This window comes from Salmo trutta, unplaced genomic scaffold, assembly GCF_901001165.1.
Source record: "Salmo trutta unplaced genomic scaffold, fSalTru1.1, whole genome shotgun sequence".
NCBI classification, from domain to species: domain Eukaryota; kingdom Metazoa; phylum Chordata; class Actinopteri; order Salmoniformes; family Salmonidae; genus Salmo; species Salmo trutta.
The window spans coordinates 412-26,390 of NW_021823293.1; the positions used below are offsets into that span (position 1 = coordinate 412).

Here is a 25,979-nt window from a genome sequence, read left to right on the forward strand (position 1 = left end):
ATTCGATTTCTCAATAGATGTATTGCGGTCTCACGGTAATATATACTATGTTTCTAAAAACACCATATCCATGGTTTACAGCTCTGTGCCAGGAACCATCCGTCACACAGAAACACTGGCACAGCACCCACCGGGTCCTGCTAAATGACCTGTCAGCGTTAATGGTGATGATTAGACAAAGCTACAGCGCTGATGAAGGAACGCGGATGAGATGAGGACTGCTTCTTTTACCAAGTCAAATAGTAGATCTACAGCAGAGCTACCAAATCAAAATCAAGCTTTATTTATACAACACATTTCAGACATGGGAAAAATGAATAAAAACAAATGAAAATAAAAAGAAATATTCACAACAAACATCAGAGGATAAACAAACTAAAGAACAACAATAAAAACGGAGACTAAAAAAAGCACAGTGAGGAAAAGGAAAGCTAAGGTATGTTTTAAGATCTCTTAAATACATCCACAGTTTCAGCCCCCCTCTGGCAGGCTGTGCCCGATCCCGTACGTTCACAGTTTCAGCCCCCCTCTAGCAGGCTGTGCCCGATCCCGTACGTTCACAGTTTCAGCCCCCCTCTGGCAGGCTATTCCAGAGGCTGGGGGCATAGTAACTAAAGGCTGCCTCTCCATGCCTCTTGGTCCTAGGCTTTGGGATAGTTAAAAGGCCAGAGGACCTAAGGGACCTACTGGGTACATAACTTAAAAGCATGTCTGACATGTACTGGGGTGCACAATCATGGATTGATTTAAAAACCAATAGAAGAATATTAAAATGAATTCTAAAACTCACAGGCAGCCAGTGTTGAGACTTTAAAACCAGTGTAATATGTGCTTTCTGTCTGGTCTTGGTCAGTACCTGTGCTGCAGCATTCTGTATGTTTTGCAGTTGACCAATGGCTTTCTTGGGTAGACCAGACAGGAGAGCCTTACAGTAGTCAAGCCTGCTTGTAATAAAAGCCTGGGTGAGTTTCTCTGTAGCAACCTGAGAGAAACGGCCGCACCTTGGCAATGTTCCTCAGGCGGTAAAAGCTATTTTTGTCACATTCCTCATGTGTGATTCGAAATTTAGTTCACAATCTAAAATGACACCTAGGTTTTTTTTACCTGGTGTTTTATCTTATTGCCCGTGAATTAAAATGTTCGGCGAGATTCTCTCTCTGTACTTTGGCTCAAACGATAAGTAACTGTTTTTTCTTGATTTAGTTAGAGAGGAAGTTGTGAGCCATATACACTACCGTTCAAAAGTTTGGGGTCACTTAGAAATGTCCTTGTTTTTGAAAGAAAACCTAGGTGTTAGTTTAGATTCTGTAATAAATAGAAGGCTTAAATTGTGATGTCACTTTGCTGAGCATGTCTGTGTCAACCAGGGAAAATAACTCCATAGTACCTTTGCGTGGTAGACTAAGGCACATATTAAACTTCTTATCAGGTCTTGACTGACACCCAGCCTAATGTTTGTTATCTTATCTCTAAAATATGCTGCAAACGCATCACATTTCAACGTGGAGGAAAGTTCATATACAGTAGGTTTGCAGGTGTAGGATTTCTCTCAAATGACTAGCGATCAGATTAGAGCCCGTCTGGCATTTAGAAAGTATTCAGACACCTTGACTTTTTCCACACTTTGTTACATTTTAGAATAAGGCTGTAACGTATTTCATTGTTTTCCCCCCCCTCATCAAATCTACACACACACACACACACACACACACACACAATACCCAATAATGACAACGCAAAAATAAAAATACTGAAATATCACATTTCCATAAGTATTCAGACCCTTTACTCAGTACTTTGTTGAAGCACCTTTGGCAGCGATTACAGCCTCAAATCTTCTTGGGTATGACGCTACAAGCTTGGCACACCTGTATTTGGGGAGTTTCTCCCATTCTTCTCTGCAGATCCTCTTAAGCTCTGTCAGGTTGGATGGGGAGCGTTGCTGCACAACTATTTCCAGGTCACTCCAGAGATGTTCAATCGGGTTCAAGTCTGGGCTCTGGCTGGGCCACTCAAGGACATTCAGAGACTTGTCCCGAAGCCACTCCTGTGTTGTCTTGGCTGTGTGCTTAGGGTCATTGACCTGTTTGAAGGTGAACCTTCTCCCCAGTCTGGGTCCTGAGCGCTCTGGAGCAGGTTTCCATCAAGGATCTCTCAGTACTTTGCTCCGATCATCTTTCCCTTGATCCTGACTAGTGTCCCAGTCCCTGAAAAACATCCCCACAGCATGATGCTGCCTCCACCATGCTTCACTATAGGGATGGTGCCAGGTTTCCTCCAGACGTGACACTTGGCATTCAAGCCAAAGAGTTTAATCTTGGTTTCATCAGACCAGAGAATCTTGTTTCTCATGGTCAGAGTCCTTTAGGTGCCTTTTGGCAAACTCCAAGCGGGCTGTCATGTTCCTTTTTACTGGGGAGTGGCTGTCCTTCTGGAAGGTTCTCCCATCTCCACAGAGGAACTCTGGAGCTCTGTCAGAGTGACCACTGGGTTCTTGGTCACCTCCCTGACCAAGGCCCTTCTCCCCTGATTGCTCAGTTTGACTGGACAGCCAGCTCTAGGAAGAGTCTGTGGTTCCAAACTTCCAAACTTCCATTTAAGAATGATGGAGGCCACTGTGTTCTTGGGGACCTTCAATGCTGTAGAAAGTTTTTGGTACCTTTCCGCAGATCTGTGCCTCGACACAATCCTGTCTCGGAGCTCTACGGACAATTCCTTCAACCTCATGGCTTGGTTTTTGCTCTGACAACTGTGGGACCTTATGCAGACAGGTGTGTGCCTTCCCAAATCATGTCCAATCAATTGAATTTACCATAGGTGAACTAATCAAGTTGTAGAAACTTCTCAAGGATGATAAATGGAAACAAGATGCACCTCAGTTCAATTTCGAGTCTCATAGCAAAGGGTCTGAATACTTATGTAAATAAGGTATTTCTGTTTTTATTTTTAATACATTTGCAAACATTTCTAAAAACCTGTTTTTGCTTTGTCATTATGGGGTATTGTGTGTAGATTGATGAGGACAACATTTTATTTAATCCATTTTAGAATAATGCTGTAACGCAACAAAATGTGGAAAAGGGGAAGGGGGCTGAATACATTCTGAATGCACTGTATATGCCAAGTTGCTCTCTCAGAATATCATAATGGACCTGCAACTTTGGCATTCACCACTTTTCTAATTGATTTAGTTTCCTCACTCATCCAAGGGGCTTCTCCCATTTGGATGTGGCTTTTTTCAACCTTACTGGAGCTATGGCATCAATGGTTGTCCTTCATTTGCTAAAGTTATCAACTAAATCATCACAAGAGGAAAGCAGAATAGGTGTATTGTTCATACACAAAATCTGTAGCAACTTCAGAGGTAAGATAGCGTTTCTTAATAATACGTTCAGTATTCCTCTTTGCTCTGGGCAACAAGGTAGTAAAAAAGACAGTGGTGATCAGATAAAGCAACATCAACAATAGAGGATATGTCAATATAAAGCCCCTTGGTAATATCCAGGTTCAGAGTATGGCTGTGGTTATGGGTGGGCCCAGTAGAAAGTCCCTTGGTAATAACCAGGTCCAGAGTATGGCTGTGGTTACGGGTGGGCCCAGTAGAAAGCCCCTTGGTTATAACCAGGTCCAGAGTATGGCTGTGGTTATGGGTGGGCCCAGTAGAAAGCCCCTTGGTAATAACCAGGTCCAGTAGAAAGCCCCTTTGTAATACCCAGGTCTGGAGTACGGCTGTGGTTATGGGTGGGCCCAGTAGAAAGCCCCTTGGTAATAACCAGGTCCAGAGTATGGCTGTGGTTATGGGTGGGCCCAGTAGAAAGCCCCTTGGTAATAACCAGGTCCAGAGTATGGCTGTGGTTATGGGTGGGCCCAGTAGAAAGCCCCTTGGTAATAACCAGGTCCAGAGTATGGCTGTGGTTATGGGTGGGCCCAGTAGAAAGCCCCTTGGTAATATCCAGGTCCAGAGTATGGCTGTGGTTATGGGTGGGCCCAGGAGAAAGCCCCTTGGTAATAACCAGGATCAGAGTATGGCTGTGGTTATGGGTGGGCCCAGTAGAAAGCCCCTTGGTAATAACCAGGTCTATAGTATGGCTGTGGTTATGGGTGGGCCCAGTAGAAAGCCCCTTGGTAATAACCAGGTCCAGAGTATGGCCACGGTTATGGGGGGGCCAGTAGAAAGCCCCTTGGTAATAACCAAGTTCAGAGTATGGCTGTGGTTATGGGAGGGCCCAGTAGAAAGCCCCTTGGTAATAACCAGGTTCAGAGTATGGCTGTGGTTATGGGAGGGCCCAGTAGAAAGCCCCTTGGTAATAACCAGGTTCAGAGTATGGCTGTGGTTATGGGAGGGCCCAGTAGAAAGCCCCTTGGTAATAACCAGGTTCAGAGTATGGCTGTGGTTATGGGAGGGCCCAGTAGAAAGCCCCTTGGTAATAACCAGGTTCAGAGTATGGCTGTGGTTATGGGAGGGCCCAGTAGAAAGCCCCTTGGTAATAACCAGGTTCAGAGTATGGCTGTGGTTATGGGAGGGCCCAGTAGAAAGCCCCTTGGTAATAACCAGGTCCAGAGTATGGCTGTGGTTATGGGAGGGCCCAGTAGAAAGCCCCTTGGTAATAACCAGGTCCAGAGTATGGCTGTGGTTATGGGAGGGCCCAGTAGAAAGCCTCTTGGTAATAACCAGGTTCAGAGTATGGCTGTGGTTATGGGTGGGCCCAGTAGAAAGCATCTTGGTAATAACCAGGTCTAGAGTATGGCTGTGGTTATGGCTGGGCCCAGTAACATGTTGGAAAGTCCATGAAGCTCAAAATATTCATAAATTCAATGGTCTTGGAGTCAGTCTCTTTGTCAACATAAAAATTTAAATTGCCCCACACAATGATTTTTTAAATAAAGAGTGAAGGAAAAGCAGCCAACAAGTTGGAACTCCTTCAAGACTGTTGGAAAAGCATTCCAGGTGAAGCTGGTTGAGAGAATGCCAAGAGTGTGCAAAGCAGTCATCAAGGTAAAGGGTGGCTACTTTGACAAAGACAAATTTAAATATATTTTACATTTGAGATAAGAGATTTTTTGGTTACTACATGATTCAATGTGTTATTTCATAGTTTATGTCTTCACTATTATTTTACAATGTAAGAAAATAGTAAAAATAAAAGATAAAACCCTGGGATGAGTAGATGTGTCCAAAATGTTGACTAGTTCTGTATGTGAGTGACGATGGTGTCAATATTAGAGTAGTTGGCCAGAACTGTGGGCAGGAGGGAGTTGTTGTCATGGACACAGGCTCCTGGGTGACAGGTGATCTTGGTCGGTCCACAGATCGAAGGCAGGCCAAAATCTTTCACCATCGAGCTGTCCACAATGGTGGTCTTGATGGAATCCGATGAGGGAAGAGGGGGAGCAGGCTGGGACCGTCTTGGGCGGGGGGCTTTGAGACAGGCTAGCCCGACTCTTAGTACCAGCAACAGCGGATGGCATCGGAAACCCCAGGAAGGTGGAAGATGGCCTGAGACCCTTCTGTCTTGAGTCAGCGACCTGCTGAACTGTGGTGGTCGTGGAGAGGGTGCCACTGGGCAGCCGCCAGCTGGCGATATACTCCCAGGATCAGTGCTGACTCACGGTGCTGGTAGGTCCGTCTCGGGGCAAAGCTCTGATAGCTGGATCGGATCTTCTCGGATAGATAAAGGGTGGCCAGACTGCCTCCCCGATCTCCTATGCCTTGCGAGTGTCCAGTCTCCAGTCCAGGGTCGTGGAGTTGAGCTGAACATCCATCTGTTGAATTGGGACAGATTAACGCCTCCTGACTCATTGACAGTTTTGCTACAGGAGGCATTTAAAAATGAGATTCGGTTTGCCTGGGTTACAGCAAATTTGGTGTACTTAGAAAGCAGGTAATCCTTTTCTCGCAGCCAAGCGAGCAACTGGTGGATCTCTTCCCTGAGTTCCTTGATAGTGGTGCATTTAGGGCAGACAAATCCCTGTCCATCGTTCAGTTCCACCTTATCTTAATCTTGTGATTGTGTGGAAATTATCTCACACCTAAAGCATTTGTGCCCAGTCGTGGATAAAAACACTAGATGGTTAGTACTACTAGCGTTAGCCTGCTCCGTTTCCATGACGGCTAGCAGCTAACAGCTACTTAATAGGAATCCGGAACACAAACTTGAGATCCCAGCCGTAAAGGCTAACCGCGTCGCGGAATCCGTAGCAGTAAAAACTTTAGCTATGATTAAGGAAAACTATTTCATAAACACAACAAACTTAGTTTAGACAGTACACTGTTCTGTTGCGCACTCCCATTAGGTTTACACCAGGGTTCTCCAACCCTGTTTCTGGAGAGCTACCCTCCTGTAGGTTTACACCAGGTTTATCCAACCCTGTTCCTGGAGAGCTACCCTCCTGTAGGTTTACACCAGGTTTATCCAACCCTGTTCCTGGAGAGCTACCCTCCTATAGGTTTACACCAGGGCTCTTCAACCCTGTTCCTGGAGAGTTACCCTCCTGTAGGTTTACACCAGGGCTCTTCAACCCTGTTCCTGGAGAGCTACCCTCCAGTAGGTTTTCGCTCCAACCCCAGTTGTGACTAACCTGATTCAGTTTATCAACCAGCTAATTGTCTAGAATTAGGTGCGCTAGATTAGGGTTGGAGTGTAAACCTACAGGCCGGTAGCTCTCCAGGAAGAGGGTTGGAAAGCCCTGATCTAGAGAGAAAGTTCTATTCAAACTCTAAACTAAAAATGGGTTTTGATTGTGGTTCAAATTCACATTCAAGACTACAGAGGTCAGATATTCCACAGTGTTGGTTTAGTCCCGGGCAGACTGTGACATAACTGTTTGTATTGGCCCAGACTCAGCTGAGGTAGAAGATCAGGAAGAGGATCAGATTGGTAAGTCTGAATGAAACACAGGCTGGTGAGCCGAGGTAAGGAAACACTACTAAAACATTGACTCACAAATGAAACACAGATCCTAAAAGAGAGGCAACGAAAGTAGAAATAGGGCGACACCTGCTGGCCAACGATACACAACACCCTCCCAAACTCTCACCCAAAACTTCCCTAATGCTTTACAGATCGACTGCCCCTAAAAACCAAAACGTGGCATCGATATGAGTCAGAAACATTTATTATAGTGTCATAATTGACTACAGAGTGTAAATAGGAAAATGTTTGGTCATAAAGGCAGTCTAAAACTGAGTTTGGAACCTCATCACAACGAGTAAATTAAGATTTGGGTTTGGATATACAATTATGTCAACATATCATGCCTCCTTTCGCCAAGCTCCACGTGCAAATTGCCCCTCTGCTCACTTTGCTTCCTATTACACTGGCCGCGTAGAACCGACAATGGACCACACGTCAACGCGTCAAAGAAGGGAGGGAAGATCACCCTTCTCAAATCAAACAGTAAACTAATCTGCTCTGCTTGGTCATGTTGTCTACAAGCAAGGTAGTTGCATCGTCCAGAAACATACATCACTTTTCCATAAAATAAGTGTTTCAATTGTAAAACTAGTTTTCACTGGGAAGGCAGATAACACGTTATCAAAAGCAGTCACTTCTGCATGTGAAAACACGGAATCCTACTCATCACTCCATGTGACTGATTATTATTTGTTTTGAGCCGACTTTGCCGTCGGCCAGAGCGCGGCACCTGGCTCACTCCTGGGAGGCAGCCCGGTTCCAAACCGAACGCAAATCACTTTTTACCCGGTTCAAACTCCTCCCAGGAGTGAGCCAGGGATAACCCGGGACAGAGCCAGGGATAACCCGGGAGCCAGGGATAACCCGGGATAACCCGGGACAGAAAAAGAAACCCATAGAATGGGGCTCCGTCTCCCCAAAACGTTCAAATCAAAATCCCGGCGGTTTGAGACTGAACATCCCTACACAGATTGACCAACCAGTGGTGGTGACTATACCGGTTGCTAGACTACAGACTGCTGGTTATGTATAATTTGATCATCATTATCATAGCTGACGCTAGCTAGCAAACTAAGATTGAGGGGACCACCGTATTTTAACTAGCTTACATTAGCATTGGTAGCTATTTTTTCACAAACTTTGCTAGCTGTTTCCTACTATTTATTTGCCTACTTTAGCAATGTCATCGTATTTCCATTCCACTCTAAATTAGTGTAATTTAGACGAAACAGTCACATTAGCCTCTGAGGAGCAACCCATGTCTGAAGCACAAATAAATATTGGATGCAGCGATGGTAGTATTAGCTCATTTATGTCTGACTAGGACTACAACAGTGTACTGGCAGCAACAAACTCAAACCAACGCAGGGCCATAGCAGAACATGTCACAGTTGGTTGCACAGTGTAACAGCGTTACCGGCCTGAATATAATCCCATCTGGAGCCGGTCAGTCTACATCTGTAATTCATAGAATGAGTTTACAAAACGAGATTACGTTATTTCTCAAGATATGTTTATAATTGAGGGATGATGACAATCGTTGACCCTGTTTTTTCCCCTGTTAGACCAAGTGTAAGACTGATCTCCGCCGGGGCCTACCAGAGGAGCAAAGGTGGGTATCATTAACATGTCCTGCAATGTGATTACAATGGTTTAGCGACCTCCAAAAATAATTGAATTCACTGTTCACTTGCTATTTTCACAGTTTATCAGGCAAGACCTCATTATAAAAGTGTGTCATGCAACACAAGTAGCCTTGTGACACCTCCGCTGTTGCCAGTCTCCCTGGACTCCTATGAAAAGAACACGCTATCATGAGGCCTCTAGTGACCCGAGTTACTGCCCTGATCAACAACGACAGGTAATGTGTGTTATGTAAAAAAAAAAAAGTTGGATTCAAAACTACCCGGGTTGATAAACTAGTAGCTAATTCTCCAGCCAAGCAGATACAACTAAGTATAGTCATTTTGGTTGTGAAGTGCATTAGCAAAAATATTTGTCCTTTCTTTACAACAAAATGCAATTTACCACATGGCTGTCCATTATATCACCCCGTCACAGGCCCACATGGCTGTCCATTATATCACCCCGTCACAGGCCCACATGGCTGTCCATTATATCACCCCGTCACAGGCCCACATGGCTGTCCATTATATCACCCCGTCACAGGCCCACATGGCTGTCCATTATATCACCCCGTCACAGGCCCACGTGGCTGTCCATTATATCACCCCGTCACAGGCCCACGTGGCTGTCCATTATATCACCCCGTCACAGGCCCACGTGGCTGTCCATTATATCACCCTGTCACAGGCCCACGTGGCTGTCCATTATATCACCCCGTCACAGACCCACATGGCTGTCCATTATATCACCCCGTCACAGGCCCACATGGCTGTCCATTATATCACCCCGTCACAGGCCCACGTGGCTGTCCATTATATCACCCCGTCACAGGCCCACGTGGCTGTCCATTATATCACCCCGTCACAGGCCCACGTGGCTGTCCATTATATCACCCCGTCACAGGCCCACGTGGCTGTCCATTATATCACCACGTCACAGGCCCACATGGCTGTCCATTATATCACCCTGTCACAGGCCCTTCCAGTCAACACCACATCATAAGATTGCCTGCTGCAGTTGTTCGAGAGATGTCCAGTTTGCAGCCGAACATGCAGCATAGAGAAGACCAGCAAGGGGGCCCTCATCAGCATCATGCAGACAGGCCCTCGCTGTGAGCCTTCCTATAAATAGAACAGTCAGCCACATGTTGGCAAGTATCCAGCCAGCAACCTTCACCTGTCAGTGTCAACAGCTTTCAAAGGCTCATCATTTGTACAAATACAGAAGGTTACTTTGACACATTACTTTGACACATTAGGTAACCCAATTGTGAAAAATAATGTGTGTAAACTGCTTATTTTCTACTTCTTAGATGCATATAATGTCCAGAGTATAACCTAGTAGACCCAGGGCGATACCAGTATCGTGGCACTCATTAGTAATCGTGGCACTCATTAGTAATCGTGGCACTCATTAGTAATCGTGGCAAGGGAACAAAACAAGATGTGGATTTAACTTCTTTAGAAAAACAGCCCTAATGTTGCAAACAGACATCATGATGTCATCCAGAGTCACATGTATCTATAGCAACAATATTTTACATACAGCAGGTTAAAGGGTTAAAGAGTTCGGTGTTTTTTGTGTTTAGATTTTTGCCATGGAAAGAATATTGCGATAATGGTGCCGTCTCAGCCCTATAACCTAGCCTAGTGGAACCAGCCTGATCACCGTGATGTCCAGGGTATAACCTAGCCTAGTGGAACCCGCCTGATCACTGTGATGTCCAGGGTATAACCTAGCCTAGTGGAACCAGCCTGATCACTGTGATGTCCAGGGTATAACCTAGCCTGGTGGAACCAGCCTGATCGCTGTGTTCACCATATAATGTCCAGGGTATAACCTGGTGGAACCAGCCTGATCACTGTGTTCACCATATAATGTCCAGGGTATAACCTAGCCTAGTGGAACCAGCCTGATCACCATATAATGTCCAGGGTATAACCTAGCCTAGTGGAACCAGCCTGATCACTGTGATGTCCAGGGTATAACCTAGCCTAGTGGAACCAGCCTGATCACCATATAATGTCCAGGGTATAACCTAGCCTAGTGGAACCAGCCTGATCACTGTGATGTCCAGGGTATAACCTAGCCTAGTGGAACCAGCCTGATCACTGTGTTCCCATATAATGTCCAGGGTATAACCTAGCCTAGTGGAACCAGCCTGATCACTGTGATGTCCAGGGTATAACCTAGCCTGGTGGAACCAGCCTGATCACGGTGATGTCCAGGGTATAACCTAGCCTAGTGGAACCAGCCTGATCACTGTGATGTCCAGGGTATAACCTAGCCTAGTGGAACCAGCCTGATCACTGTGTTCACCATATAATGTCCAGGGTATAACCTGGTGGAACCAGCCTGATCGCTGTGTTCACCATATAATGTCCAGGGTATAACCTAGCCTGGTGGAACCAGCCTGATCACTGTGATGTCCAGGGTATAACCTAGCCTAGTGGAACCAGCCTGATCACTGTGTTCACCATATAATGTCCAGGGTATAACCAGCCTGATCACTGTGTTCACCATATACAGTGGCTTGCGAAAGTATTCACCCCCCTTGGCATTTTTCCTATTTTGTTGCCTTACAACCTGTAATTAAAATAGATGTTTTGTGGGTTTGTAACATTTGATTTACACAACATGCCTACCACTTTGAAGATGCAAAATATTTTTTTATTGTGAAACAAACAAGAAATAAGACAAAACAGAACTTAAGCGTGCATAACTATTCACCCCCCCCAAAGTCAATACTTTGTAGACCCACCTTTTGTAGCAATTACAGCTGCAAGTCTCTTGGGGTTTGTCTTTACAAGCTTGGCACATCTAGCCACTGGGATTTTTGCCCATTCTTCAAGGCAAAACTGCTCCAACTCCTGCAAGTAGAATGGGTTCCACTGGTGCACAGCAATCTTTAAGCCATACCACAGATTCTCAATTGGATTGAGGTCTGGGTTTTGACTAGGCCATTCCAAGACATTTAAAATATTTCCCCTTAAACCACTCGAGTGTTGCTTTAGCAGTATGCTTAGGGTCATTGTCCAAACAGGTTTCCCTCAAGAATTTGATTGTATTTAGCACCATCCATCATTCCTTTAGTTTCCCAGTCCCTGCCGATAAAAACATCCCCACAGCATGATGCTGCCACCACCATGCTTCACTGTGGGGATGTGTTCTCGGGGGATGAGAGGTGTTGGGTTTGCGTCAGACATAGCGTTTCCTTGATGGCCAAAAAGCTCAATTTTAGTCTCATCTGACCAGAGTACCTTCTTCCATATGTTGGGGAGTCTCCCACATGCCTTTTGGTGAATACCAAACTCGTTTGCTTATTTTTTTCTTTAAGCAATGTCTTTTTCTGGACACTCTTCCGTAAAGCCCAGCTCTGTGGAGTGTACGGCTTAAAGTGGTCCTATGGACAGATACTCCAATCTCCGCTGTGGAGCTTTTGCAGCTCCTTCAGGGTTATCTTTGGTCTCTTTGTTGCCTCTGATTAATGCTTTCCTTGCCTGGTCGTGAGTTTTGGTGGGCGGCCCTCTCTTGGCAGGTTTGTTGTGGTGCCATATTTTCAATTTTATAATAATGGATTTAATGGTGCTCCGTGGGATGTTAAAAGTTATGGATATGTTTTTATAATCCAACCCCTGATCTGTACTTCTCCAACAACTTTGTCCCTGACCTGTTTGGAGAGCTCTTTGGTCTTCATAGTTCCGCTTGCTTGGTGGTGCCCCTTGCTTAGTTAGTGGAGTTGCAGACTCTTTGGCCTTTCAGAACAGGTGTATATATACACTGAGATCATGTGACAGATCATGTGACACTTAGTTCATTAGATTGTACACAGGTAGACTTTATTTGTGTGACTTCTGAAGATAATTGAATGCACCAGATCTTATTTAGGGGCTTCATAGCAAAGGGGGTCAATACATATGCACGCACCACTTTACCGTCGTTTTTTTGGTACATTTTTAAACAAGTTATTTTTTCATTTCACTTCACCAATTTGGACTATTTTGTGTATGTCCATTACATGAAATCCAAATAAAAATCCATTTAAATTACAGGTTGTAATAAAACTAAATTGGAAAAACATATTTTTGCAAGACACTAATGTCCAGGGTATAACCTAGCCTGGTGGACCAGCCTGATCACTGTGTTCACCATATAATGTCCAGGGTATAACCTAGCCTAGTGGAACCAGCCTGATCGCTGTGTTCACCATATAATGTCCAGGGTATAACCTGGTGGAACCAGCCCTGATCGCCGTGTTCACCATATAATGTCCAGGGTATAACCTAGCCTGGTGGAACCAGTCTGATCGCTGTGTTCACCATATAATGTCCAGGGTATAACCTGGTGGAACCAGCCTGATCGCTGTGTTCACCATATATGTCCAGGGTATAACCTGGTGGAACCAGCCTGATCACTGTGTTTACCATATAATGTCCAGGGTATAACTTAGCCTGGTGGAACCAGCCTGATCACTGTGTTCACCATATAATGTCCAGGGTATAACCTAGCCTGGTGGAACCAGCCTGATCACCATATAATGTCCAGGGTATAACCTAGCCTGGTGGAATCAGCCTGATCACTGTGATGTCCAGGGTATAACCTGGTGGAACCAGCCTGATCGCTGTGTTCACCATATAATGTCCAGGGTATAACCTAGCCTGGTGGAACCAGCCTGATCACCATATAATGTCCAGGGTATAACCTAGCCTGGTGGAACCAGCCTGATCACCATATAATGTCCAGGGTATAACCTAGCCTAGTGGAACCAGCCTGATCACTGTGATGTCCAGGGTATAACCTAGCCTAGTGGAACCAGCCTGATCACCATATAATGTCCAGGGTATAACCTAGCCTGGTGGAACCAGCCTGATCACTGTGTTCAACATTCTATTTCCCTTCAAATGTTATGATCTCTGACGTGAAATAGAACTGCAAAGGCAGTGATCAGGTTGGTTGACCCAGGCTAATCATAACCACCATAGATAATGTAAATCAGTGTGTGTGTGTGTGTGTGTGTGTGTGTGTGTGTGTGTGTGTGTGTGTGACCAACCAGTATCTTTGAGGGCCCAGGTGCTAATCTACACTGCTATGCCCATCAATCAGGGGCTCTGGCAAAGACCTTATCTCCAGCCTCACCTCTTGCCTGCTTTCCAATGGTCATCAATGGGGAGAACACAATTAGGTACATTTAGTCTGACCGGTTTAAACTTCAGCATAGCATCTGTGTGTGCGTCATATCACCTATCCCTAACTGCCATTGGTAATAGAACAGTGGCTGTGTGTGTGTTCACTGAAGCATGAGATACAGAGAGACCTGGCACTCAACACGTCCACAGTGAGGTGATTACTAATAATACAGTCCAGTAACAGCAACACTTTTCATTCTGTGTGTCACTGATGAACTCTGCCTACTGTATTTCTACAGATGGACTGGAGATGCTTTTGCCAGACGGCAGCCTCAGTCGTTTGATGGGGAGACCATAATTGGGAAGGTTTTATCTGACCTGTTCAATCTTCAACAAAGGATAGGTAATATCTGAAACACAAACAGGTAATAACTGCCATTGGTAATAGAACAGGGACTGTGTGTGTGTATGTGTTCACAGAAACATGTATGGAGCCAAGACATGGAGACTTGCAAGATGATGTGATGAAGTCCAGACAGACAGGCTAGATACTGATGTCTCTAGATGGACAGAGACCAGGCAATCTGACAGACAGGCTAGATACTGATGTCTCTAGATGGACAGAGACCAGGCAATCTGACAGACAGGCTAGATACTGATGTCTCTGAATGGACAGAGACCAGGCACTCTGACAGACAGGCTAGATACTGATGTCTCTGAATGGACAGAGACCAGGCACTCTGACAGACAGGCTAGATACTGATGTCTCTGAATGGACAGAGACCTGGCACTCTGACAGACAGGCTAGATACTGATGTCTCTGAATGGACAGAGACCTGGCACTCTGACAGGCTAGATACTGATGTCTCTGAATGGACAGAGACCAGGCACTCTGACAGGCTAGATACTGATGTCTCTGAATGTAGAGAGACCAGGCACTCTGACAGACAGGCTAGATACTGATGTCTCTGAATGGACAGAGACCTGGCACTCTGACAGGATTGATACTGATGTCTCTGAATGGACAGAGACCAGACACTCTGACAGACAGGCTAGATACTGATGTCTCTGAATGGACAGAGACCAGACACTCTGACAGGCTAGATACTGAGTCTCTGAATGTAGAGAAACCAGACACTCTGACAGACAGGCTAGATACTGATGTCTCTGAATGGACAGAGACCAGGCACTCTGACAGACAGGCTAGATACTGATGTCTCTGACTGTAGAGAAACCAGGCATTCTGCATTAAAATGTTAGTAGACACTTACTTGTATTGTCTTTTTTTTAAATGATTGAAATGAATGGTATCAGTCAATATGGGGAGGGAGAAACGCTGTGTATTCTGCACCAGGATCAGGGAACTCCTGTTTGTGGTACATTGTGTTGTGCCTGGACACATCCCTTAGCCGTGGTATATTGTGGTACATTGTGTTGTTCCTGGACACATCCCTTAGCCGTGGTATATTGTGGTACATTGTGTTGTGCCTGGACACATCCCTTAGCCGTGGTATATTGTGGTACATTGTGTTGTGTCTGGACACATCCCTTAGCCGTGGTATATTGTGGTACATTGTGTTGTGCCTGGACACATCCCTTAGCCGTGGTATATTGTGGTACATTGTGTTGTGCTTGGACACATCCCTTAGCCGTGGTATATTGTGGTACATTGTGTTGTGTCTGGACACATCCCTTAGCCGTGGTATATTGTGGTACATTGTATTGTGCCTGGACACATCCCTTTGCTGTGGTATATTGGCCATATATCATGAACCCCCCGAGGTGCCTTATTGATATTATAAACTGGTTACCACCGCAATTAGAGCAGTAATACCAGTGGTATAGGGTCTGATATACCACGGCTGTCAGCCAATCAGCATTCAGGGCTCGAACCACTCAGTTTATAATATGTATTATAGTGTAGTGAGTGCAGTTTTAGACTCACCTATAGGTGGCGCTGGCTGTATGCTGACAGGGGCAGGTTTGACCACAGCAGGGTGAGGCACCAGGGTGGTCTGCAGGGGCTGGATGATGATGGTCTGGAGAGGGCCCGCGGCATGCTGGGCTACAGCTGTTACAACTGGTCTGGGTTGGATGGATACCTTGGGGGTGAGCTGGATAGGCATCTTCACTGGCTGGGCTGGCTTGACTGTGAGACGGATCATAATTCACAACTGTTTCCATTTTTTAATGGGGCTTTCTTCCCCCTCCAGATGCCATTGTATGTATCATTGAAAGCAGGGCGAATGGACTTGAACCAATAAACATCTGTTGTTTGGTTGTACTAATGTTTGGCTTGAGTCGTCATACTTTTTCCTATCCATTAAAACTAACAAAGTCAATCAATAACATATTTCCAAATCAGAAACAGATTGGCGAGGAAGAGTGATACAGTATTTTCACTGAAAGCCAATGTAACTACAGGAAGAAATGGCAGCCTGAAATAAAATATCAAAGAAAAGGAGGAGGAGGAGGATGATGATGATGGAGAGGTGTCTGTCTGACCTCGCGTGGCCTGACTGGTCCTCTTGGGGGCCCTCTTGGCCAGGGGCAGGGGGGGCTCTGAGAAGCCGCTGGACTCGGAGCAGACAGAGACGGCAGGAGAGGGCTGAGGAGATATGGCTAGATCATCCTGTAGAGGGCAGCAGAGAGACAGGTTTTACAATACCTCCTGAAGGTCCAGTGTTCCCCTATATGCATTTAGACGCAGCGCAACTGCTAAATTGTGACCACCACTGCTAAATTGTGACCACCACTGCTAAATTGTGACCACCACTGCTAAATTGTGACCACCACTGCTAAATTGTGACCACCACTGCTAAATTGTGACCACCACTGCTAAATTGTGACCACCACTGCTAAATTGTGACCACCACTGCTAAAATACAAAATATTTGAGTGTTATAATGCCGATTGTATAGATGTAAGGCCAAGGATGGCCCCATCCACCGCTGCAAAATATCTTGCTAAAAGGAACTACAAAGTTCTTGACGACTGATGCTGTTGGCAACATCCAAAATATCTTTGAGGTGTAGGCACAAATGTCCTTGATCATAATGGCAGGAGAAATAAACAGTGTGCCGTATAGGGTCACAAGATCTAACCCTAGTCCTCTTTCTGACATGCTGTTGAATACAACTGCCTGCTACATTATGTTAATATGGCCAGAGTTGTCATCACCTCATTTTAACGAGGGGGCGGGGCCACACCTCTGGCCGATGGTGGATAATTAGTCTGACAAGGTGCTTCAGACCTTCCTTAATGAGGTGCTCAAGTGTGTGTGTGTGTGTGTGTGTGTGGATTGCGAAAGCAGATGGCAGAGGTAGCAACGTGTGTAACGGAACCATGTGGAGCGAAAACACACAAACTAACACAGATGGGCCTAGACGCACACTGGAAATACTCCCAGCCATACAAAATAGGCACATCAAAAACATAAATGCAAAATGACCTACAGCGAAACACACTGGAGAGAGACAGGGGACTTACTGTATGGAGTAAGGTGACAGGGCCTCTCGGGATGCAGGCGAGGTGACAGAGCTCATGGTACGGGCAGGAGAGAGAGAGTCCACACTCAGATCCCCATCTGCAGACAAGGACACAGAGCTCATGGTACGGGCAGGAGAGAGAGAGTCCACACTCAAATTTACACGAGAGAAATACTGGTACTGACATGTTCAAACAATTTTTGTCCAAAACAATATCACCTTATACCATAGACCTGATTAGACCGGTATTAGACACACCTGTGTAGGTGCTGCCTGTGTCAGTGCTCCAGGGAGGCAGGTCCATGTCAAAGTCGAGGTCAGGGGCATGGCCGGCCTAGAGGGTTAAACAGAGCAGACACACAATCACTGTACTTCACATTATGATGGTTCACTGTGAATCTGGTCTGTTACGATTTTCTAAAGTGGAACTGACAGCGTTTTAGCAACATGAAATCTTATTTAAAAAATCTGTTCATATACAACCCCAGGGAAGAATATGATGCTTTTAAATGCATTTTCTTTTTTTTTTCTTTTTTACATTTTATGACAAGGGAGATATGGTCATTCATAGAATGTTTGGAAATTATGTATACTAAAGGCATTTGTGAAAATTCTATAGCAATATATAGAGTGGGAAAGTGGCTGTGTGTTGGTACAATTAACAGACACTGCAGTAAATAAAACCTCCAGTACCGGAGTCGACACAGACCGTTGTGCCATAGCCAATCAGAGCTACAGTAGGCCTATATGCAAATAAGCCATTTGCCACACGGGCCTGCCATCATTTACAAAACACTAAAAGGGCTGGGCAATATATCTTTCTCGGGAGGGGAGTCGGCCCAATCACCCACTCGTCCAATGACAACATCCTCCCGGGCAGCTAGCTAGCTAACGTTACACTCCGTTTTTTTTTAGCTTGGTAAATAAATAGCTAGCCTATTAGCCATGGTATGACTGACCTGTGATCATTGCCATTGCTAGTTTGATTGCATTGGAATTCCCAGCTTTTGTTACATTCATCTGTTTTTACCCCAAAATATTGAGTCTTTGAAACTGAAACAGTGTATTCCTAAATGGCTGGAGGAACCAAACAACGTTAACATACCGGCTGTGATTTACAACCCGATAGAAATATCTGTGTGACTTCCAAGACATTTATTGGTGAATGATATGAATCATGCATTGATCCGCATCCATCTATTCTGCCAACAACGCCTTACTTTACATCATAGAAGTTGTAATCAAATAGAACCGATTGGTTTTGTAGCATAAACTGGGAATTTGATATTTTTTTAATTGATATTATGATTTGTCTGTTTGTTTCATATCTGCAAAGTAGTTAAAACGCTTGTCAGTTCCACTTTAAGGGACAGTGTTGCCTAGAGTGTGTCTGTGTATTCCTGTACTCACATATCCCACACACTCCAAGGCCTGAAGAAGTTCGTCTGCATCTCCAAGGTTGTCCAGCTCGTCAAACAGGCTGATGTCTGCTTGAGAGCAAGAGACACACACGTCTGATTTAACAGTAGCCTTACATGAAAACAATACTTGTTGCCTTCGCCAAAGACTAACTACCGTTTTCATCAAAGGCTAGTTTAACAGATGTCTTGACTTGTTTCAGATAGTTATCCACAACGTCAGGTCAGATAGTTAATCACAGTTTAGCCATATGGGGCTACAAAGAAGAATTCATTAATTTAAAAAAAACAACATTTTTAGTCATTTAGCAGACGCTCTTATCCAAAGCGACTTACAGTAGTGAATGCATACATTTCATGCATTTTTTTTGTACTGGCCCCCCGTGGGAATCGAACCCACAACCCTGGCGTTGCAAACACCATGCTCTACCAACTGAGCCATAGGGAAGGGCCCAATTCATATTGTAAACGGCTTCTCTTAGTCATAGATATGGCTATTCACTTATTATTTACACATTGTTAATGCATAACTGATGGCCCACTTGTTTGATCAAATTAGTAAACATTCCATTTACGTTTTCCTGTTTGTAAGGGCTCCCGAGTGGCGCAGCAGTCTAAGGCACTGCATCTCAGTGCTAGAGGCATCACTACAGACCCTGGTTCGATTCCAGGCTGTATCACAACCGGCCGTGATTGGGAGTCCCATTGGGCGGCTCACAATTGGCCCAGCGTCGTCCGGGGTAGGCCGTCATTCTAAATAAAATTTGTTCTTAACTGACTTACCTAGTTAAATAAAGGTTAAATTAAAACATTTAAAAATTGGAATGTGCTTTAAAATGACTAAAAGCAAATCTAAACTGTGTAGACATATTGGATAGTACATTTTCTTGAAATGCCCAGTTCACTAAAAAAAATCACCCAAAATGTAAGCTAGACTGTCACAGAGCATCAAAGAATAAAAAAACAATGGATAGAAAACTATTTTTTGTTCATTTTGACCATGAGGAAATATAACCAATTTTTAGTGTGGCCCTTCAGACCTCGTTGAAGACAATGCTTCTGGGCTGCATCATGTTAACTCCTCTCTCATACTGACTCTAGTCTGTCCTGAAGAACCACTGGGAGTCTGGACTGTATCATGTTATCTCCTCTCTCATACTGACTCTAGTCTGTCCTGAGGAACCACTGGGAGTCTGTCCTGAGGAACCACTGGGAGTCTGGACTGAGTTGTTATCTCCTCTCTCATACTGACTCTAGTCTGTCCTGAGGAACCACTGGGAGTCTGGACTGTATCATGTTAACTCCTCTCTCATACTGACTCTAGTCTGTCCTGAGGAACCACTGGGAGTCTGGACTGTATCATGTTATCTCCTCTCTCATACTGACTCTAGTCTGTCCTGAGGAACCACTGGGAGTCTGGACTGTATCATGTTATCTCCTCTCTCATACTGACTCTAGTCTGTCCTGAGGAACCACTGGGAGTCTGGACTGTATCATGTTATCTCCTCTCTCATACTGACTCTAGTCTGTCCTGAGGAACCACTGGGAGTCTGGACTGTATCATGTTATCTCCTCTCTCATACTGACTCTAGTCTGTCCTGAGGAACCACTGAACCCACTGGGAGTCTGGACTGTATCATGTTATCTCCCCTCTCATACTGACTCTAGTCTGTCCTGAGGAACCACTGGGAGTCTGGACTGTATCATGTTAACTCCTCTCTCATACTGACTCTAGTCTGTCCTGAGGAACCACTGGGAGTCTGTCCTGAGGAACCACTGGGAGTCTGGACTGTATCATGTTATCTCCTCTCTCATACTGACTCTAGTCTGTCCTGAGGAACCACTGGGAGTCTGGACTGGATCATGTTATCTCCTCTCTCATACTGACTCTAGTCTGTCCTGAGGAACCACTGGGAGTCTGGACTGTATCATGTTATCTCCTCTCTCATACTGTCTCTAGTCTGTCCTGAAGAACCACTGGGAGTCTGTACTGTATCATGTTATCTCCTCTCTCATACTGACTCTAGTCTGTATCATGTTATCTCCTCTCTCATACTGGCTCTAGTCTGTCCTGAGGAACCACTGAACCCACAGGGAGTCTGGGCTGCATCACATTATGCTGCACAGAAGTTAACACACTTGATCGACGCAGCACGGCATGTAGAAACTGTTCATTACTGTTGGCAAAACAATGTCCATTACAGGCTAGAACACTTTACAATGCAAGAAGATACCGGAAGCTTCCAGCTTTGTAGGCTAGCTTTCTTTGCTAGCTTACAGCTGAAGCTAAATCACTTCACTACCCTATTACCTTGTTTGTGATACACACAATAACGCAAAATATTGCTGGATTACAAAGCGGATTGTCACCAAAAACATTATTCATTCACTTTGTCTCCCCAGTCAAGATCATCTTTGCTCGAGCCTCGAACAGACTGTGTGTAAATGTCATGGGTCTCAAAGTAGCAATCGGCAGTAGAAACAATAACAAAGCCGCATCCCGCCCCTGGTACAGTGAAAAGCTGAGGGATGTAAACACAAATTCATAGACAGAGAGCTATGGATGCAAGGACTGACCATCCATGATATGAAAATCATATTTTTAACCATGTTTTGAGGCTATATAGTGTTTGTTTACGTTTTTGTTGTTTACACCATTGGAGTAAAACAAGCTTGTATTTTGGGTTCTGATGGGGTGTGACAGTTGAACTAAGCTCATGAGGCATTTACAAGTTCTATTCTTTATGAATCAATGGATACATACCAGTACATTTATAAGTCCAAAAATAGATGTAACAACTGCTGATTGCCCCTTTAAAGAGACGGTGCATACTTTTATAAAAGAGATTGCTTCTTCTATGCAAACGTTGTTGATCAGCATAATAAAATAAAGACCCAAATGGAAGGGAAACAGATTTCTTTTCATCCATGAAAACTCAGCCAGAACAAGCTCAATAACTCAATGCATGAACGCAGTCCTATTGAATATGCATTCACCTGTATTGTGAATAGACCTAGGCTACATCTTGATTAACCCAGTTTATCAACAGACTACAGATTTACTATTCAAACAAATTATTACTATTATGTAGTTCGACTTTTTTTTTTACCAAAGTCAAATTGAATGTTTGATTGTATAATTGATTCATTAATGCTTACATTAAAATTACTAATGTAATGAATGATATTGAAATCAATAGATCTGTCTGTGACTTTGGATAATACGCCTTATTTTGCCCTGGTATCATTTCGGTGTTGTTTTGGTAGAGTATCGTGATGGTATCGAGTATTGTGATAAAAGGTATCGAAGTAAAAATTCCAGTATCGTGACAACACTAGAGTCTACAAGAAAGACCACACAACATGTCGTTTCCAATGGCAGCAAATTACACCTAGTGGGCAGAGACAAGCACGAGCCGATTGGCGCGTTCTAGCAGGTATTTGCATATACAAAATCCATCTCGCTCCATCTTGGTAGTGATTGGAAACGCCAACCGGATGCTTCACATTTATACATCCGGTAAAATATCTGTCTCAATGTTCTATCTTTGCTTAAAATGTAACGGTTGGCTCCTTAATTAAGAGTACATTTTGGGCCATATCTATGACTAAAAGGAGAAGACGTTTAGCAATCTAATTTTTTTGTATCTCTTCTCGCGAATTCATAACCCTACCCCTCCTAACAGGCTAGCTAGTACCGCCCCAAAAAATACAAAATGATAATAATAATAATAACAATAATAATAAATATATTCGTACAGGGCAGAGACAAATAATTTAACTTAGATTGTAGAGAATTCAGATTGTAAAACGTTCTCTTTTTAGACATGGCGATAGCGGTTACTGACTTGAGGCAGCTAAGTAAACGTTAGCTAGCCAGCTTGCCAAATAACTAGCTAGCTACCATGTTAGCAATAAGCAGGCAAATGAAGAACATTCATTCGATCGAGTATAACCATCGTAAAGACAACCAACATGTTGACATTTGTGGTACACATTTCCGAGGAGTGAGTGTCTCTCTTTAGCGCTACACTAGCAAGCTAACGTTAGCTGTTGGCAAGTGACGCTTGCTTACCCCACTCGCCATCCTGGTCGATGGACATGGTGCCAGTTTCACTGTTCATCATTTGTTGTTCTTGAGTCTCGAAGTCTAACATTAAATCGGACGACATCCTTCCTCGAATACATTAGTAACCGATTTTAAAGAAATATGTTATAGTTTATTCTAATAGGTCAAAAGCTTAGCATCGGCTGTACATGTTGCTGGTTCGTATTCACTGATAAATGTTCTTCCTGTTCTACGGGGAAAAAAGATACACGTCTTGCTTTACCGTAAATCTACGGCTCCCGAGAAGGATCTATAAAGCCCTCGGTGGTTGTAATGACGAGATACACCATGAGGTTGCAGCAAAGCACAGGTTCTAAAAAGTATAATTTTCCTCAACCAGTGGGTGCACACAATTAGCCATATCCGTCACCCCAATTTAAAACAATTCTTTATATTAGTCCTAAAGTGAAGGGGACAGATATTTTGTCATCGGTAGGCTTAGAAGGGCATCATTGGTTTAGTAGGGTTAATTTATGCAGAGAAAGCTGACGTTCTGATTTAATCGTCTAGCGACTTTTGGCCCCTATTCATGCCTTTAAATTAAAAACACAACTACACCCCAAAAACACAATTATTCACTAGTTCCACCCCAGTAGCAGCCTCAAATATGTTTAAATTAACAAAAAATAGTCCTACAATTATATCCTCCAAGTGAAAGAGGCCTTGTCCACTCAGACTATGGTCTGCTGTAGACTATATCTGGAAATGCTGTATTACACATTTGAAAGGTGAGACAGAATCAGCCAGCTCAAATAGCCTAGCTACGTTCCATAGCCAGGTTTCCTTTCCAATCGATCAGACAGACAGATGGGGACATGCCAGCCAGTTCAAGCTGGGCCGGGGCCCTGTTCTGTGGTAACAATAGAAGCCTGTTCTTTCCAGGTATATTCTTAGAACTTAGTGGTGATTCCTAAATGCCCCAGCCGCAGGTCACTCACATTGGCATAGTAAAGATCAGTACCAAGTGCCTGCCTGTAATAATCTGTCCTGGGCAACTTGGGACAGGGAAGGCTTAACCCGAAGTGGTCTTCCTGATTACCTCCCTACGCATTGGACGGATTGGATCTGCTCTGTTCTATAAGAACAGCGCTAGATAAAGATATTTAACCTCTTTCTTTACTTGATCACTATGTGACAAAGTAACAAGACCATTGTAATATTCATATGTGTAAACATACTGAATTATAATTGGATGCATTTGACCGCCTTATCATACTGTGCTATGATTGGTTAAGACCACCCAGATGGTTAGGTCATGGTCAGTTGATCATGGTTGGAGATACGCGAACATGCCAGTTGTAGCTAGCTACTAAAGAGCTACGTTGAGAAATGTCCTGTAGTACTGCATTTTATTATTTTGTACAAAGCGTACAAAACAAGACAACCATTAAAACATAATCAACACTGTTGGTAGGTTGATGTAGTCTTGATTGTCCTGTGTTACTAACTGATAATGACATTGAATGGTAGTGGTAGTTGTTTGGAGACGCGTGGTATGATGGGTAGTGGCGTTGGTGTTTTAACCTGACGATAGATCCAGGTCTAGGAGGTCCCATCATGGTGATTGTGTGTTAACCCCCTAGAACCAGACAGGAGATTAACAGGTTACCCTAATGCCAGGTCCAGGTCTAGGAGGTCCCATCATGGTGATTGTGTGTTAACCCCCTAGAACCAGACAGGAGATTAACAGGTTACCCTAATGCCAGGTCCAGGTCTAGGAGGTCCCATCATGGTGATTGTGTGTTAACCCCCTAGAACCAGACAGGAGATTAACAGGTTACCCTAATGCCAGGTCCAGGTCTAGGAGGTCCCATCATGGTGATTGTGTGTTAACCCCTAGAACCAGACAGGAGATTAACAGGTTACCCTAATGCCAGGTCCAGGTCTAGGAGGTCCCATCATGGTGATTGTGTGTTAACCCCCTAGAACCAGACAGGAGATTAACAGGTTACCCTAATGCCAGGTCCAGGTCTAGGAGGTCCCATCATGGTGATTGTGTGTTAACCCCCTAGAACCAGACAGGAGATTAACAGGTTACCCTAATGCCAGGTCCAGGTCTAGGAGGTCCCATCATGGTGATTGTGTGTTAACCCCCTAGAACCAGACAGGAGATTAACAGGTTACCCTAATGCCAGGTCCAGGTCTAGGAGGTCCCATCATGGTGATTGTGTGTTAACCCCCTAGAACCAGACAGGAGATTAACAGGTTACCCTAATGCCAGGTCCAGGTCTAGGAGGTCCCATCATGGTGATTGTGTGTTAACCCCCTAGAACCAGACAGGAGATTAACAGGTTACCCTAATGCCAGGTCCAGGTCTAGGAGGTCCCATCATGGTGATTGTGTGTTAACCCCCTAGAACCAGACAGGAGATTAACAGGTTACCCTAATGCCAGGTCCAGGTTTAGGAGGTCCCATCATGGTGATTGTGTGTTAACCCCCTAGAACCAGACAGGAGATTAACAGGTTACCCTAATGCCAGAAGTCAGAACGATTAGGGGCTTTGGATACATCCGTTGCTATGGAAACTGCTATGTCTGGGTATGATTCGTTTTTCCATTAGATAATAACTGGTAGGTATATCTGAAGCACAACATCAGTAATTACATTGTAATTTCATAATTCATAACAGACCATTAATATACTATCGTCTTGATAACAGTCCATTCAGACTATCTAATCTAATTTAATTTGGGATAAAAAAATACATCTGTGCAAATCCTACAGCAATCCTGCAAGTCCATACAGGAATTCTACAGGAAAAATCCCAAATTGTTTTTGTGCCCTCTTTCCTGTGAAACAACCTGCAGGGTTTCTGTAGGATTTTGACTGTGAGTTAGTTAGTGGTTTCCTGTAATCCTTTCTGTTTGTTTACAACAGGATCCAATGCTGTGAACATAATACAGATAGTTGTACCTGTACATGGTGAGGTGGGATACACATGTGACTGACAGCTCCTTACAATCCTGTTACACTCATAGATTGGTGTCTGTTCACAGCCTTCAAAAGTGTTCCATGAATGAGACTCAACATTGTGTCTTTTGAGACCACCAGTTTGTTTGTTTCATGGATTTGCCATAGATTGTATTAGGTCTGTTTCCCTCTTTTACTCTACCCCCCCCCCCCCCCATCCCCCCCCCCCTTTTACTGGGGCTGGCTATCAGGGATGCTGGTGAAAGACAACAGCCAAACTTCAAGGAAAGAATAAGGAGGTGGAAAGGGAGAAAGAAAGAAAAAGAGAGAGAGGGAGAGAGGGAGAGAAAGAAAGCGAGAAAGAGCAGATCTGATTCATATGGGAATTT

The 25,979-nt window shown here is 44.3% G+C and overlaps 1 protein-coding gene across 1 annotated transcript; it reads right to left on the reverse strand.

Moving 5' to 3' along the window:
* Window positions 1–17,151: 17,151 nt before the first annotated feature.
* Window positions 17,152–22,908, reverse strand: LOC115190073 (cyclic AMP-dependent transcription factor ATF-6 alpha-like). Its single transcript, XM_029748552.1, has 4 exons — window positions 22,648–22,908; window positions 18,565–18,641; window positions 17,413–17,488; window positions 17,152–17,252 (listed from the first exon to the last, which is right to left on the reverse strand). Exons 1-4 carry the CDS (start codon window positions 22,742–22,744, stop codon window positions 17,152–17,154), a joined length of 351 nt encoding a protein of 116 aa, XP_029604412.1. The 5' UTR covers window positions 22,745–22,908.
* Between the last annotated feature and the right edge of the window lie 3,071 nt (window positions 22,909–25,979).

What these genes read in the sequence shown, in the direction of transcription:
- LOC115190073 (XM_029748552.1), bottom strand. Translation starts at nt 22,744, where the DNA reads ATGTCGTCCGATTTAATGTTAGACTTCGAGACTCAAGAACAACAAATG. An exon ending in CGACCAGGATGGCGAGTGGG is followed by an intron (nt 18,642 to 22,647) that starts GTAAGCAAGCGT and finishes GCTCTCAAGCAG; the next exon opens with ACATCAGCCTGTTTGACGAG. An exon ending in CACAGGCAGCACCTACACAG is followed by an intron (nt 17,253 to 17,412) that starts GTGTGTCTAATA and finishes CCTTGTCTGCAG; the next exon opens with ATGGGGATCTGAGTGTGGAC.